The sequence below is a fragment of the Ptychodera flava genome, chromosome 13 (genome assembly GCF_041260155.1).
Source record: "Ptychodera flava strain L36383 chromosome 13, AS_Pfla_20210202, whole genome shotgun sequence".
NCBI classification, from domain to species: domain Eukaryota; kingdom Metazoa; phylum Hemichordata; class Enteropneusta; family Ptychoderidae; genus Ptychodera; species Ptychodera flava.
Window position 1 is genome coordinate 8,371,804 of NC_091940.1, and position 16,607 is coordinate 8,388,410.

General features: G+C 39.0%; 1 protein-coding gene across 1 annotated transcript in view; it reads left to right on the forward strand.

Moving 5' to 3' along the window:
* Positions 1 to 16,607, forward strand: part of LOC139147319 (steroid 17-alpha-hydroxylase/17,20 lyase-like) — a 55,729-nt gene that overhangs the window by 10,981 nt on the left and 28,141 nt on the right. The window contains exons 3-4 of the mRNA XM_070718374.1: positions 1,615 to 1,788; positions 3,110 to 3,203. Of these exons, the coding sequence (XP_070574475.1) occupies positions 1,615 to 1,788; positions 3,110 to 3,203 (268 nt within the window). The remainder of the gene's footprint in view (positions 1 to 1,614; positions 1,789 to 3,109; positions 3,204 to 16,607) is intronic.

The window sequence follows — 16,607 nt, forward strand, 5'->3', positions numbered from 1 at the left end:
AAAATAATGGAAAGGCGGTGTTGATGATCATTGTGTGATAAATAGATACTCGTTACAAAGGTACTTCAATTTCATTAGTATTGAACTGTGAGTTATTCTTATGCCGGCGTTTTAAATTTCCTAATTATCAGACTTTCTATAGTTTTCGTGCGTATTCTTTTCAACTAATATCACAAGAGATTAAAAAAGCTGTTTTGAAATACGTTTCAGGCAAAGATAAGACCAAAGTAACGTTCTGACACCATTTGGAGTAGGAATGTGATATTAGCCTGCAGTGACGTGACGAATGTATTAAAGGCGGAGCCTCCCTTTAATAGGACGCGAAGCTATGGCGGCGTTAATTGTTGTAAGTGGACATCAAACAGGCAACACGCGGGCACATGCTCCAGAAAATGCCACTTTCTAGTTTTCTTCGGTCGCAAAAACACAGACATACTGCCAAGCGGTCAGCGCGAAGTTGCTGCCGATCGAACTCTGTGGTTATATTCAAAGTCTATTGCGACTGGAAGACAATTTTTAAGGAAATTCGAGCATTTGTGGTTGGGAATCAAGGACCGTTGGCGATTTAAACGGACCGTCAATCGAACGCTTGTATAAACTCTGTTAGCAGGATTATCGAAATGTGACACAAGGTTGAGATCAGTTTGTGTAAACAATGTTATAGAAATCAAACATCGTCCTGGCCAAATGTTTGACTGGGAGGAGGACACCACTAATGCGAGAACCTGGGATTGAAAAGTGCGGCTTTATGAACATACTGGATTACAGTTGTATCATTTTTAATAGTCCGTATTTTGAGTATGATCAAATAAAATAATAAAGAAAATTTTTCATAAATAACTCAAGGCTTTCTATAGTAAATATACTATAACCTGTGAAAAGTTTAGTCCAATACATTTAGCCAAGATTGAGTCTTGGCTTCACAAAGTTTGAAAACAGGCCTCAAATCCATACACTGCCCCACTAATAAGCATGGCCGTCATTTTGCTAATGAGCCGGGCCAAAAACAAAACTGCCTACGTATCTCCAAGGCTGGTATAAAATTTTCCATCATGAAAGTCATGCAGTTGTAGGAAAAGGTATGTAAGCTTTAAAACTAGGGGTCACAATCGACACTCGGTCGAAAAATGTGGAAACGGCATCAAAAATAAAACTTTTGACATGAAATTTTACCAAATTTAACATTTTGATCCAGCATTGTTGCCTATGAATATAATTGCTCCATTTTAAACTAATTTTTCGATGTTTGGAGCGAACGCAAAAGATGCAACCGCCTGTTTTGAAATAATTTTTAATAAAATATCATGGTTTCATGGCAACGTGTACTACGGATTCGTTTGTCAATGCTAATTTTTGTGCTTCAACATACTTCAGGGAACGCATAAAACAGGCACTTCTTTTTAGAATAAACAATTACGAAAATCATAAACTAATTTATCGTCTTTTAAGATTCCAGTGAACATTGGATTCCAAAACACTTATCCCACTTTTAAGCTCATGCGGAAGTAGCGTGCCGCTTGAAACAGCTTTACAATTGACAGGTCCGTTATTGGAAGCTTCTTGTTTCAGCAAGAAACCAAGCAACAAAATGATTGATCATCCATCTCGTTTCAGTTCTCGCCACGGATCCTATTTACAAAATAACAGACCTCGCACAGAAATATGGAGATATCTATTCCCTGAAAGTCGGAAGGCAGCGAATCATTGTACTCAATAACATCGAGCTTGTCCGAGAAGCATTGGTAAAGAAGCAGAAGGCATTTGCTGGGAGACCCACGGTTTATAGCCGTAAGTCAGAAAGTAGAATCTGTTGAACTAAGAGACAAGAAAAAAACATCGTATTGTCTTGACAAAAATTAATTTGCTCAACTGATGACATGCATGTAATTTATTATGGCACTTTAAACTACCTTATGCTAAATCAACTTACTTTGTACAAAAACAAATCCTTGGATGTACCTTAAAATAAAATTGCTCACTTTTATAGCACTAAATTAAGAGATAGACAAATTTAATTTAGAGGAAAAATCACAATGGCACAAACCCTTCGCTATTTAACATTAGAATTGAAAGACTGTTAAGAGCGTTCACTTTAGAAATAATAGGGGCACATTTATCTTCGAAATATCGCTAGTGGCGTCACGATGCTTACCAACATTTATATCCAAACAAGTGTTACAATTGTAACAGTCATTATTATACACCTACTGCCGTAACCTATGGGAGTTTGACCGTCCAATAACTTTCCGTATTTTGTATAGTACGCGGTGTCCCTAATACGGGAGACGCGCGACGCGCTATTTTCAGGGGTTTGGAGAAATTTTATTGCAACAATCACGCGCATTCCACTAATATCGCGCGTGCCGCATCCCTCAAAATTTACCATAGAATTAGTTTATACGGACGATTAATGGAGGGAGGTGTATAATAATAGGGTTATACACAAAATACGGCCCTGTGAGCCTAATACGTCACTCACTGAGCCCTCGTCCATACAGGGCCGTATTTTGTGAATAACCCTATAGTATTAGATTCACCATCGGGAGACAAGGACAGTGTTAAGTTAACAACCTAATATCTTCGACCCTATTACTTCCTTCGCTCAGCCTGTGCATACACGTTTTCTAAGAGAGATGTTATATGTGAATTCTTGTTGCGAAGTCTTGTCAGACGAGCTCCCTCTTGTTAGCTTCGATAAGCCGTGCAAAAGTGATTGAAACATGTTTGTGGTATTTTCTGATCTTATGATATACAATAACGTAATTTATCGAGCACATCAAATTTACTGGAATATTACATTTACAAGAGTCATGCCAATCGCGTTACCGTCGCAATCCTTCCAGGCCTACTTCTGCCACGCATAATAAGCTCACATTAGATAGTGGATTGTAAGATGTAAAGGACGTTTAAACTCACTGGCAGAAACGTAGTATCCTTCAAAAACTAAAAAGCATCAACGTTGCGCATATCTGTCTGTCGGTGCTCGAAGTACGGTCATCGAGTAGGTACAAGATTCAACTGTGCAATGTCTAGAATCATCTGATAACATTAAGTGATTATCGTACTGTTATGTAATTGTCCTAAGTTCGCACAATCTCACTTTTTTCAGTTGACTTATTCAGTGAGAGAGGAGAAGATATTATGTTCGGTAACTTCACTGAGAAGTGGAAGACTTTGCGTAAAATTGCTCATCAGGCAATCAGGTAATTAAAAAAATATTCACACTCTCTTTGTCACATACTGAAAGGAGATACGGTCTTAACGTGGACAATTTTTTCTGCTACTGTTTTTGTTCTTTTCCACTTACCAGTGTTGTTCGCAATTGACTAAGATGTCCGGAGTTGTTAATTGCGAATACTTTTGCGACGTCTCGGAGTTATTAAATTCGGTATTGTCGAAATACTTATTAAATATTTAATTTATTAAACGACTCGAGTTTCTATGTAACCATAAGTTGTAACGGATACACAAATTAACATCTAACTCTCGACAACCTAGTTGGCTACATATAGTGAATGATTAAGGTATATTTGGTGAATATGGGCGAATTGCGTTTGGGTAGGCTTGCATCCATTCACCGAATAAACAAGAGCTCAAATGTCTTTCACCCAGTTTAGGCGGTGTGTTCGTTGCTTCGCTTCGATAATGTTTGTGTGCGATGTACGATAGTGAGCATGCGGGAGTGAGTGCTTCACGAACTCTACAGAATGTGGGGGTCGTAGTCAATAATTGTGACAACTTAGCTCGCTTATTTAACCAATCTTTTTTGAGATTTTGTCTGTGACTTCTCCGCAGGGTGACTGGATGCCGTAGGTTTTGAGTTTGAACCCTGTTGAAACCACCATATTGTGGAAATATCAGCTTGTGTTCGTTAATCACATCGTTAAGCTTGACAGTAATCCTGCAAAACACAATATGGGATGAAACGAACAAAAGTTTGGCTTCTGATTGTTAAATTCATAGTCTGGAGAGCTAACATGCAAGGCTAAATTATAGTAAAATTTTCAAGTATGTCCATCTCGAGTATGTTGAGGCACGGCTCCCGCAAGGGCGCCCTCTATCGACGAGTGCGTTTCGGTTTTACTGGCTAAATCGGCACATCCTTTCGTATTAGTCAAACTTTGTATATGTATTTTATAAAAAACGACTCCGCAAAATAGTATTATGTTGATAAAATCCCCGAAATAATTATTAATTTCACTAAATAACGGTATTTTTGGTTCGAAAATGGTATTGTCTTTTCGAGCACAGAATCCAGCCGGTAGACTCCCCCATATCCTGTAAATAACCACACTGTCCGCGTTGACCCCACTTTCCATCACTAGTGCGACCTATACTGTAAGAAATTTCGCCCCCGTATTAAAGACTCGCTACAAAATATCAGCTGACCCTTGCCGGACGACCTCCAGTACGAGCGTAATTGGGGTCAGACTGTGCCTGCACTTGCTTTCTGGGATAAAGAATTGTCGGCATGATATTGACAAACATGTCAATATAATATCCAAATCAGCGATTTTAAAAAAATAACAAGTTTAGCGGCTGGATTTTGGCATTTTTCTTGTCGTAATTTAGGACGCTAGTCGGCCCGGGGAATCCCTATGCAGGCCCCTGGGGAAGCCCATCCAGGGACCACATACAATGCTTTATGGGTACAGACAGCTGACAGTATCCTAGTAACGGGGCGGTCGCGTCCATTTCAGCACGCATTCAGCAATCGCATCGGTGCGAGAGCAGTTCTGGAGATCGATAAAATACTTAACCTCGCTTTTGTTTCTGACGGTTTTTTGTACATGTCGTGAGTAGTGACAACCAGTTGTTGCAAAACACCCCTGTCTGTCCTTGATGAATGATGGCGAAAACAAGTGGCGGGCCACATCAGGGATCAACATATGCATGGCGGCAACCCCGGGCGGCAACCATGATGGCGTAGCTACAATGTCCTTCGTCAAACTACGTTCACTTCGATATGTATACGTCTTCGTTGGCTCTTGATATGCCAAAGACCGAAACGGTGAAGTTGGCTGACATAAATAGCCGTTCAAAATGTCCCGTTTGGGTCTTTTGCCCACGTGAGCTGAAGCCTCGAAGGCTACACTCGCGAGTACTCGACTCGCACACCATACATGTCCGCGATCCAGTTGAATCATGCTGAGCGCCCGCGCTCGTGTAAACATGAATATTTATTAGTGCAAATTTGCATATTCATAAGAAATTTCTCGAGCCTCGCCTTAACGTACTCGAGATGAGGGAAAATGCCAAGACGTTTTGACCGGTTAAGAAGGGCTTGACTACGCAGTTTCTGCGCAGTGAAGCTTCATTACGTATTCATGGTGACCCCTGGCCAGCTGTCAATAACTTTGGGGGCTTTTGTCTTTTGGCCTGCTTTGCATATGCGTCGTTGGACACGACCTGCCAATCACCCAGGTAGTCAATTAAACTATTAATTGACTGTTTACCGACCCAATTAACACTATCCAGCAGTATCAGTCATATTTTAATCGCGTGGCCCGGGTACGGGTGTGGGCACAACGTAGGAACGCGTGTATTTCTATGTGTACGTTTCACTTGTGGTGTTGTTTGTACCATCGTGCGTTTGAAGTCCTTGTTTCACCTACAGCATTACCTTCAAGGTGACAGACTTACTATTAATGTTCAGTATCATTGCACCGAGTTCTGCCCACGGTGAAAACCACCTGTTTTGCCTACTAATTACTGCCCGTCGCTGCCCGTCCTGAATGTAGCCTATCTATAGCTACGGTAATCACATAAACCATTTATCAGTTTTGATATATACTCCTAAATTGTAAGTTTGATCAAAATCGAGACCACATTCAAGGGCTATGCAGACTGTCCATGTACGCACACACAGTGACAAGAAGGCGGCAAACACCTACTCACCCAGCACATCGAATCGGCGAAAAGAAGCATAAAAAAGCTAGGCTCATCGCCAAAACAAACGCGCCAAGCGCTAACAAAAACCCATACCAAGCGGCCCTTTTCAGGGCCACCAAATACTCCAAAAAGAGAACAACCAAAAAATACGATAAAATGACATAGAACACACAAACACTTAAAAGAAATAACAAAAATCGTACACATAACAAACAACTAAAACACAACATTAAATACAAAATAAACAATCACAGTAACGTAACAGAAAACATGGCCGTGGAAATAAATCAGCTATTTCCAAAGAAAAGCCGACAACAACATGAAATTCAACAACAACCTATCATCGCTCAAACTATGAAACTCCGAAAAATAGTACTAGGCAAAAGCCTTAAAATTCATTCGGACACCAACAAAACCAAATAGAATAAAACCACCTCAGGATTTCAACAAATAAAGTCGTATAATGTGACTACGCTACATCGTGAGACACAAACAATCGCAACACCAATTCAAAGGAAAGTCAAATTGGACTCCACGAACAACAAAAAAAACAAAAACTTGAAAGCTATCTGAAGCTTCTAAACTCGCACTTCTAGAGATACCCTTTCAAACAAGGAAACAAAACATGTCGCGTGCCAAAGAATCGCGATAAACCAGCTTGCAAACAATGGACAAATTTTGGGAAAATAACCCTTCGACAAGGGTCGGTTTTTCGTTATTGTCAACACAAACGATTACGTACTCGAATGCGAAAGGCAATTACGTAACACTCAGTATTATACACAACAAGCCAGAACAAACAGTAAACAAAGTAAACGAACTATTAATTAAAATGTACGAGAACAAGCACATCAACCAGGATACTTGTAAGTATCTTGATCCAATAAACAGAAAATCCGTACCCCGCAGTGGTACTTATTGCCTAAAAATTCACAAACCTCCGCAAAAATCTAAAAGACACACCAGTCAAAACAAAATTTACCGAAGTAAAGAAATATAGAACAAACAAACCGAACCACCAAACGGACTCACAACGTGACCAAAATTAATATACTTGCCTCGCTAATCGGAAAGCAAGACCACTAAAATGCATTAAAATAAATTTTCACAAACACAAACTAAGGAAAGAATCTACAATGCGACTGATGAGAAACCACACTCGGGTTTCGAAACGCAAGCGTCAAAGGGCGACTCTATCAACTTTTGTAACAACATAGGTCACGGGCACTCTGTTGTTCTGAATTGATAGTCTGAATAAACTAAGCTGCTTATATGTAAATACGAACTTTGATGATAACTGTGTAAGAAATTTATAACAAAATGCCGCGCCGTTCAGATTGAAATGCCTACTTAGCTACAAAACCAGATCAAGGTCGGACGTGTCTACGGGAACGTCACAAGCGACCACATCGACCGTATTCTTTCGATGCTAAACGTCGCGGCGGAACGACGCACGCATACGCGTACTATAGGTACGCGCGCGACCTGCACTGTGTCGTTTCACATAACGATATATATACACAAGGGTATGCAAATCATTTCTGGACGATATTATTTACCGATGAAATGAGTCGAATTCCGTCGCGAAAACGACGTATGAAATTTGAAATGGCATCGTAGCACACATCAAGTTATGAAAATGATAGACCTGTAGTAGATATTCGAAATATGACCGAGAATAAATGCATCGCTAATCCTGACTATGTGCGTTACAAATTGCCGTTATCCGGTAGCGACTTTGGATGTTCGAACGTCGCAAAATACGCTAATATAGCAAATGCCGTTCTGTGGTTTCGTCATGCGCAGAAGAAAGGACATATTTTTTATTTCTCTTCGTTGTAAAAACCTTCCAATATAATATTCCAAAGAAGAACATTTAATTTTTTTTCAGTTTTAGTGAAAGCCTTTCGATAGAACCCGAAAGATTATTTCAAGTGTGCATTTCTTTTCACTCAGTCTGTTTTGGTCGAACCTGGGACTAGTATACCTAACAGGGATCGGAAACGACGCGAATAGAACGAATATGTGCTTCTCGCGGGTATCGTTATGTAAATAACACGCAAATATCAGAAATATTGCGCTTGCGTAGTCATCGTTGTCATGTCTTTTGAATAATTATCCATATTAGGAATCATTTACATAAAATTAACATTTAGAATGATGTTAACCAATGGGCGGTCGTCATCAAAAATGGGCCTTGCCTCCACAGGGACGCGTTATCTTTCGAATGACGAATGTTGGTACTTTGAGTACCCATTTTCGAACATTATGACTCGATCTTTTACAACATTTCTTTTCCGCGTTTGCTTGTTCACAATAACATATCAATTATTAATGAATATTTATATTTCCGTCTGATTGTAAAAATAGTATTTTCAAGATTAAGTGCTTTGCCACTGTTCTTATATAAAACACCAAGGGTGGACACAAACCGGACACCTGAAAGAAAACTGCTCTGTACGTCAATCATTTCAAACGGAAACTGTCATTGGACAGGTGGCGCGTGGTTCATCGGAACGCGTACGGTCTGTACGTTACCACGTACGACTCGCGCTCGTACCTTAGTAAAAATCACTGAAATATGAAAAAAATGACCCAAAAGATATTCCACACTTCGCATATTGTTAGACAGGCACTAGGTTTAATTAGTTGTACGCACATGTCTTACTTTAATGCCATGAAACAGTCGAAAACTGTGCGAGATCCACACTTCCGGGTTGAAACACTGAGACGTCGTTTGCAATGTTTGTATTTGCACATACTTACGTCATAGGAAAGCCGGCACTTCATAGCCAATCAGCACTCGAGAAATCTATTGTGACATCGCGACCTGTAATTTGCATACAGAGCAGTTTTCCCTTCGTTCAAGCAGCGAAATTACACTCCGTTTCAAATGACAAACGCACTATTTGGTAATGTTACCGGAAAAATTATTTATTTGACGTAAGAAATGGCCATAACTATTGGTTTTGTTGGCATATAACCCGTTACAATGTAGATTTTCCCAAACGGTCTAGTTCGGTGTCCACCCTTGGATTTGTTATGAGTAGGAGTGTGTATACAACTATTCATAGTACCCAAATTCGCAAGAGGTTGCAGCGTGCGCATGACACAGCTGGGAATATAACGCGTCCCTGTGCTTGCCTCATTCTTTGACGCAAGGTGCCTAGCTTTTGACATGTAGATCATGAAAGGACCAAACTTTTCTCACAAAATCAAAATAAGTGGGCGGTCTTTCTTCACTCATGTTATTCATTGACAATATTCGAATAAGATTTCTTGACGATTACTGAAATATTCGCCATGTTCTTCTTAATAAAATCACTTTTTAGATATATCACGAGAAAAAATAGTCCCACGTCTCGCATGTATTGGCGCGAAATTGCCTGTCGTCAGAATGTTGATAATTATCGAAAATTAGGCGATCGTCTGCGGCGGAACACCTCATGTTATGTTTACAACACAACAGGTGAAGCCGGCTACTTCGTTTTCGTACCGTGGTTTTTGAAAGTTACCAATTGCAATGAGTGACGACTTTTTAGATTGGGACCACCTGGAAATAAACCTTGACGATGTTCTCAAGGACTGTCCTGAATATGACGAGGGTGTTTTGGACGACGATGTATACGATGATAACGTGGCGCCTACAGGCTTACTAACAAGCGAAAACCGACAACCTTCAGAGAAACGGGCCGCAGACGCAGCCAACCAGACGTGCAGGCCGATATTTGTTTGCCCAGTGTGTGGGCGTGAGTATCTGTCTATATCGGGTTCAGGGGTCACGTCAAGTTGAAGCACGATCGACCAGAATTGAAAGGTATGACAATAAGGCCAAAGTAAGTAAATTCTTTGTTTTGCGTCCACTCAAAATCCTAAAAGGTACGCGGGTAAGCGGCTAAAAAACAAACACAGAAAATTTAACACAAAATATGTTTGCCTTTATTGGACAATTTTTCTCAAACCACATGAGTACTCCTGTCACAGTGTGACACACTGTATGATCACTGTATGCATTTTCATAACAAATGGATCAAAATAAACAGTCATTCTTTGACGTTTGATTTTCTCTTATTAGTTTTAGATTTCTTTCTTGTGCATTTAAAGTGTCCACATGTCAATACCATTGCACAGCAACTTGACAGCCTTGACAGTTTGAGGAATGGGTACACTATAACAGTATACGGTAGCAGTCTCTTGTCCTCAAGTTCTTGTACGTTTTTTCAAGTTTCTTGTAATGCCTATGCTCTGATGGAATGTCATAGTTCTATGGAATGTCATAGTTTTGCTGAAAGGTGTCTGTTTTGAAAGAAAACACCACACAGATATGGTAACTTGTAGCCTCTGCATTCAATTTTAGAAATATGGAGCATCAGAGAGAAGAAGAAGTTGATGATATAATTGACAAAACTATTCCCTGTAGCTTCCTCCGTAAAACCAGCACCTTTCCTTTCCATCAAATAAGAGAAAGCATTTCGCAATTGTCAGTCTCCACACACAGACTCATCAGACCCAAATTTAGGTGGAAGCTTCACATCTATATTCTTTGCACTTTCAAAGTACCACACCCCAGATTTATTGAACATATGAAGTATCATGGCATAAATGGAAATATTCTACAGTGGGTCAAAGCATGATTGACAAATAGAAAACAGCGAGTAGTCATAAATGGAGCATCATCTGAATGGAGAATACGTCACAAGTGGTGTCCCAAAGGGTTCAGTTATTGGACCAATATTCTTTTTAATCCACGTCAATCATACTGGCGTTGCAATTAGTTCTGAACTCAAAAATTTACTGTAGTGATCCTGAAATTCTACAAGCTGATTTGGACAAGCTACAAAAAATGAGTGAACACTGCCAGACGCATATTGGCTACAACAACCCCTTCAATAAATACTCAATATAATGAATATTTCACTGGGACGTACAACTGAAGAAAATGATCTACTTCATTCTACCTTAAAACCTTCAAGCAAATGTGATAAGTTTGCAAAAAAGCAAACAGAATGCTTGATCTAATCAAACGATCATTGTCGATCAAATAAAAAAATGTCATTCTTCGTCTTTACGAGCAACTTGTGAGACCACAGCTCGAATATGCAGTACAAGCTTGGTGACCATGGCTACAAAAGGACATAAAAATCTTAGCACGGCAAATAATACCTAAACTCCGACACTACAATTATCAAAATAGACTTAAACAAATAAACTTAAACACTTGAACAAAGAAGAATTCGCGGCGACATGATTCAACGCTAGAATTAATTATCAAAGGCCATGACCATTGTAACCTTTCACTTGATTTAGCAGCTGACTCGAGAACTTGAGGACACTGTCCCAAACTTCATAAACTAACCGTTCGACTTAACACAAGAAAGTACATTTTCAGCAAGAGTTGTGGACACCTGGAATAAATTACCAGCCGATGTCATTAATGCAGAAAGTGTGACCTCCGAGAGCAGCTACGACCGCCTACTACAAGTTTGAACTTTCACAGAGGGATTCTTATATACTTGCCCATACCCAAACTGAACAAAAAAGTACGTAAAGGCCTTTCGTTTACAGGACTGATCACTGGTTTAGTTTTTGTTTCAAGTTAAAATGGACGAATTAACCAAATTTTTGGCAAACCTAAAAGATCAATTAACTAGGATAGGCCTAAAAACTTTCCGATTTTTCGTCTGCCATACTCTCTGAGTCGTGGTACCCAAGGCCAGTCGGCCGACTGAATCTCTCTTTGTTCAAGTCCCGATTGCTCGCAGTGACCATGCCTTCAAGTTGCCGTGCAAAGGTTTCCTCTTTCCTGCTTTCATCCATTTTTTATCGTGACGACAAAGCCACAACAGGCAAAGCAACAACAGACAGCGAAAACGTGAGGCCCCGGCGTAAGGTTGAGAGTATCGACAGGTGTAAATGTGTAGAGAGTTCTGTTTTACGTCACCGCATGGTCTATTAGTGAAATCTGACTGCCATAAGGGAGCGTTCAGTTTTTACGGCCTGGGGGGGGGGGGGGCCGGCAAAATCTTGTCGCCGGTGTTCAAAAAAATATAGACCCCCCTGCATTTTTTGTGAAAAAAAGATGACCCCCCCCCTTTGTCAGACGAAATAAATTGATGACCCCCCCCCCCCCTGAAAAATAACCAAAACCCATATGTCAAATTTACCCGCATGGTTTGGATTTGAACTCCGGTACGCGGCGCACTTTATTCGATGCCAGTGCACAAACTTCTCAGCCACATCCATTGAAACGTCTGTTAATTAGGATGACTGTAAGGCAATTTTTAACTTCATTTCCATAGACAACTCATGTCCATGGACATTGTATAAAGTAAACTTTATTGGAGTGGTTCGCCAAAGGCAGCCCTTTGGTTAAGAGGGTCATGGGCCATTACGTAAAGTGGGCCACCACGCCGGTAAAGAGGGTCGATCATGGCTATTGCATAAAGTAGACTTTACTGGACAGGGCCGCTGAAGGCGCGCGGCCATTACCATTATTCAGTGTGTGATCCCAGGGGTCCCTCAAAAATGTTCCTAATACAAGCCGCGGCTTCAATTGGGAATTTTACGGTAAGATTGCCATGGGGTATTACATAAAGTCAATTTATTGTAGTGGGCCGCCGCAGGCGGCCCGCCGGTAAAGAGGGTCAATCATGGCCATTGCATGAAGTAAACCTAATTGGAGTGGGCCGCCAAAGGCGTCTGCCCGTTAAGAGGGTCATGGGTAATACATAATGTATATTTATTGTAGTGGGCCGCTGAAGGCGGCCCGCCGGTAAAGAGGGTCAATCATGGCCATCGCATGAAGTAAACCTAATTGAAGTGGGCCGCCAAAGGCGTCTGCCCGTTAAGAGGGTCATGGTAATACATAATGTATATTTATTGTAGTGGGCCGCCGAAGGCGGCCACCGGTAAAGAGGGTCGATCATGGCCATGGCATAAAGTGAACTTTATTGTTGGTATTATGTTTTTGAAAATGTGGTGACCCCCCCTTTCCTACCAGTGAAAAAGCGATGACCCCCCCTTTGCGGATTCCAAAATTATGATGGTCCCCCTGGATTTTGCCGGCCCCCCCCCCCCCCGGCCGTAAAAACTGAACGGTACCTAAAGGAGTGTTCCGTCGCAAAGTTAAAAGCCACGACTTGTTTTTTTGCAACAAAATAGCGCCACCAACGGTAAAATTTTGAAAGGAAAGTTTGTGTTTTTTTTCCCGAAAAATCTCCAAAAACCTAGGCGCGCGCGGACGCAAAACAAAGAATTTACTTACTTTGGCCTAATATTGCGAATCACACGTTACTAAATCGTTCTCCGTGTACGGTGTAGTTGCTGTAAAGCTAAATCCCAGTGCATGCAGTTCATACGATTAAATTAAAATTGTACGGATTCTTAATCTTCACTGTTCATATGCTATGTGTCCTGGAAAATTGATTTAAACTTGTTTTACAGTCACTTGGTAGTTGATTCATCAATGATTTGCAAATAGGACGGATGAACAAATGTGTATTTCTTTTAATTCTTCAGCATATAACCACAAGAAGGGAAGTGGACAAGCTCCTGTGGCAAATTCCCTAAAAACACAAGGACTTTTCTCGTCTCCGGAAAGTTTTGAAAAAATCGTCGTGTGTGGTGTAACAGAAGTTTTCTCTGCAATGATGAATAGTGAATTCCTTGCTCTTGGTAAACATGGTAGCATTGTAAAAGAACTTTTAACCGAAGCAGAACGTTTGGATCTAAATGAAGTCAGCAAATTTTTGACAGAGGAACTGTATCCATTGTTTCAAAAGGTTGGAACAGGTACCAGCTTATCATCAGACTATGAGAAGTTTTTTGCAAATTTTCATGCCAAACGTTGTGACATGTCTTTTATGGACAAAATAGCTAAGAAGGTTTTCAGCACTGAGAGTTCAAATGCCCATGTATATTGTCAGGTATTCCTACGAGAATTGATTGATCTTATCATTGGCAAACAATCAGAGTCAATGGCGACAGAGTTGAAGGACCAGGACACATCACTAAGTCAGCATGATCAGGAAATTTTGGCTTATATAGCAGGGTACATAATACATGCACTTCAAAACAAATACTGGAAATCAGAAATTGTGTCAAGGGAGTTAAAAAAGCTAACAAAGGAATGTACACAGAGTTTCAAGGGGTATGGTGCATGGTTGGAAATCAGTGATAGGGGAGGGTTAAAATATCCATCAAATGATTTTTTTCTTTTAATAAGAGTAATTGAAAACAAATTAAGACAACTGGTTGACCTAGAACGGCTTAGTTCTACATCCATGTTGAATGATAAGCTCCTTGAAGATGTTATGTGTGACACCTTAGTAAAGTATCAAATGGAGAGGGCACTTCAGGGTCCATGTGATGGGGTTGGGTTTTTCATTTTGGAATCCGTTGTCAAATGTTTCTCCAAAATCCGTGGTCATGCTGTCGCCAAACTATGAAGGAAACAAATGTAGAAAAAACGGTCATCATTTAAACAAGCTAAAGCTGACAAAAAGTCTTTGCGTGGTAGCCTAAAAGATAAGAACCATTAATAAAATATCCAATAATCCAATTGTGATAAAGCCAGCATGATACAAGTATCAACAATATTTTCAACTGTTTACGGAATTCATCTTCAGGTTTTGTCATACCTTTTCTCATGTATTCATAAACGATCTGTATGTGTATCGCGAGCAGTTTGACAGCATTTGAGTTTAGCAGATAAAATTCGAACTAGTCTTAATGTGATTTTAGAGAGCATGTACTCAAAACTTTGATGGGAGTAACTTTTGGCTATTATTACAATTGCTTGAACTTTTAGTGTAAAGACCATTGTTGTATAGATTTGGCTGCATTTAAGGTCACACGATCTTTATTCCTGAAATGTCAATTTTTGGTCAAAAATCCATTTTAAATAGAATTTTTGATGACTTTGTCCAACTCACTATGGCCTCATGTATTTTGATCCAGCTCTGCTGTCAACTAGTACTCATTTTTTGGTGTATGTAGCATTCAAAAAGTGCAAAAATGCAATTTTACCAAATTTAATTCATTTTTACCCAAATTTCATACATACTTGGGTCAATTGGTGAAATAGATGGAGTTTTGTTAAAGTACATCAAATGTACTTTGCAATGACATGTGTGGTTTTATTCAATATCTTGTTTTTAAGTTCTTGTTCAACATAAATGAAGTATTTTGTGGGTATGAACCAATGGGATCAGTGGACTGAGGGTTATGTTGTGGGGAAACTAGTAATGAAACAGTGATATTCAGTTTGTGACACAAATTTACGATTCTGAAACATATTTATTAAATTGATATGAACAATTGTCACATCCAGTATTAAATCTCTGGTATATATAATGGTTTTGTTATATAATTACAATAATTGTTTTATACAAATAAATATGAATAATTATTTTTTCCAGTAACATTGAAGATTTTATCCAGTTTAAAAATACAAATGTACATCATTCTACTTCACTTGTTTTACATTCAATGTAAATAACAGGAAGGGTAGAGCAGTTATTGTGCAATAATTATGTAAAATCAACAGTTTGTACAAAAAATCATTCCATAATGAAGCCAAAATTTAAAGCAAGTGCAAGCAAGACTGTGGATAATCTACATTACTACAATCAGTTTGTCAATACAGTTAATTTTATTAAAATGTTATTTTTGTCTGTTGTGAATTTACAGTTATGACAATCAGTCTCATTATATCTTTTGTGATAAAAAGATTTGAATGTAAAACCTGTTAAAAATTTCAATATTTATGTTACAATTCAATGTGATTCTTAGTGAAAATACAGCTTGTACATACACTCAATAAATCAAATGAATTCTCTTTGAGTATAATACAAATATTTTATACACAAATATGTCCAGGTGTACCTTTTCTGATAAAATAGTAGTGTAGATAAAAGTAATATTTGTTATAAGTATAAACATTTTAATGTTACTTTTCAATACAATTCATTTATACACTGAATGTATCCTATCTGAATATGCAGTTTTCTGTATCTCATCAGGTGATAAATCATATACCATATGAAAAAATTTTTTTTGTCGTTATGATACTCTTGCATAAGTAGTTGGATATATAACCTACATATGGTATCTTTGTGAGCAACAAACTTGCACAGACATAACCTGATAACAGTGAAAAGTTTGTTGGAACACTGAGATTGTGCTCTTTAAAGACAAACAGGCTGCAACTTTTCGCATTATTTTTAAATTTTTACTTAAAATAAAAAACTTTATATATAAATGTACTTATTTGAACAGAACTATTGCGTACAAAAATTTCTTTCCTTATTTACCAATACAATCTAGGACAAGGTCTACATCAATAACATAAACTGAAATTTGTCACAGTAGGTCAACAGGCAAACCTAATATTTGTATGAAATTTGCAGCAACAGCTTTTTATAGTGTAATAAAACGTTAAAAAATATGTTGACAGATGGACATTGACCAGGCCTACAGACAGATTAATACTTAAAGGCATTGTGGCATCATATTGGTAGGGCACTCCTGCATGCCTTTTATAATGCTGTCTTCTACTGAGGTCACATGACATGTTTTTAAAGGTGCATGATGGGAAATTTAAGTTGAGGATGAGAACAGTTAAATTTTAATGACTCAAACCACATCTCTCCCTAGGTGGAGGGCCTGTGACTGTACACTGTAGATAGTTGCACTTGTGACTGTTAAACTGTCGT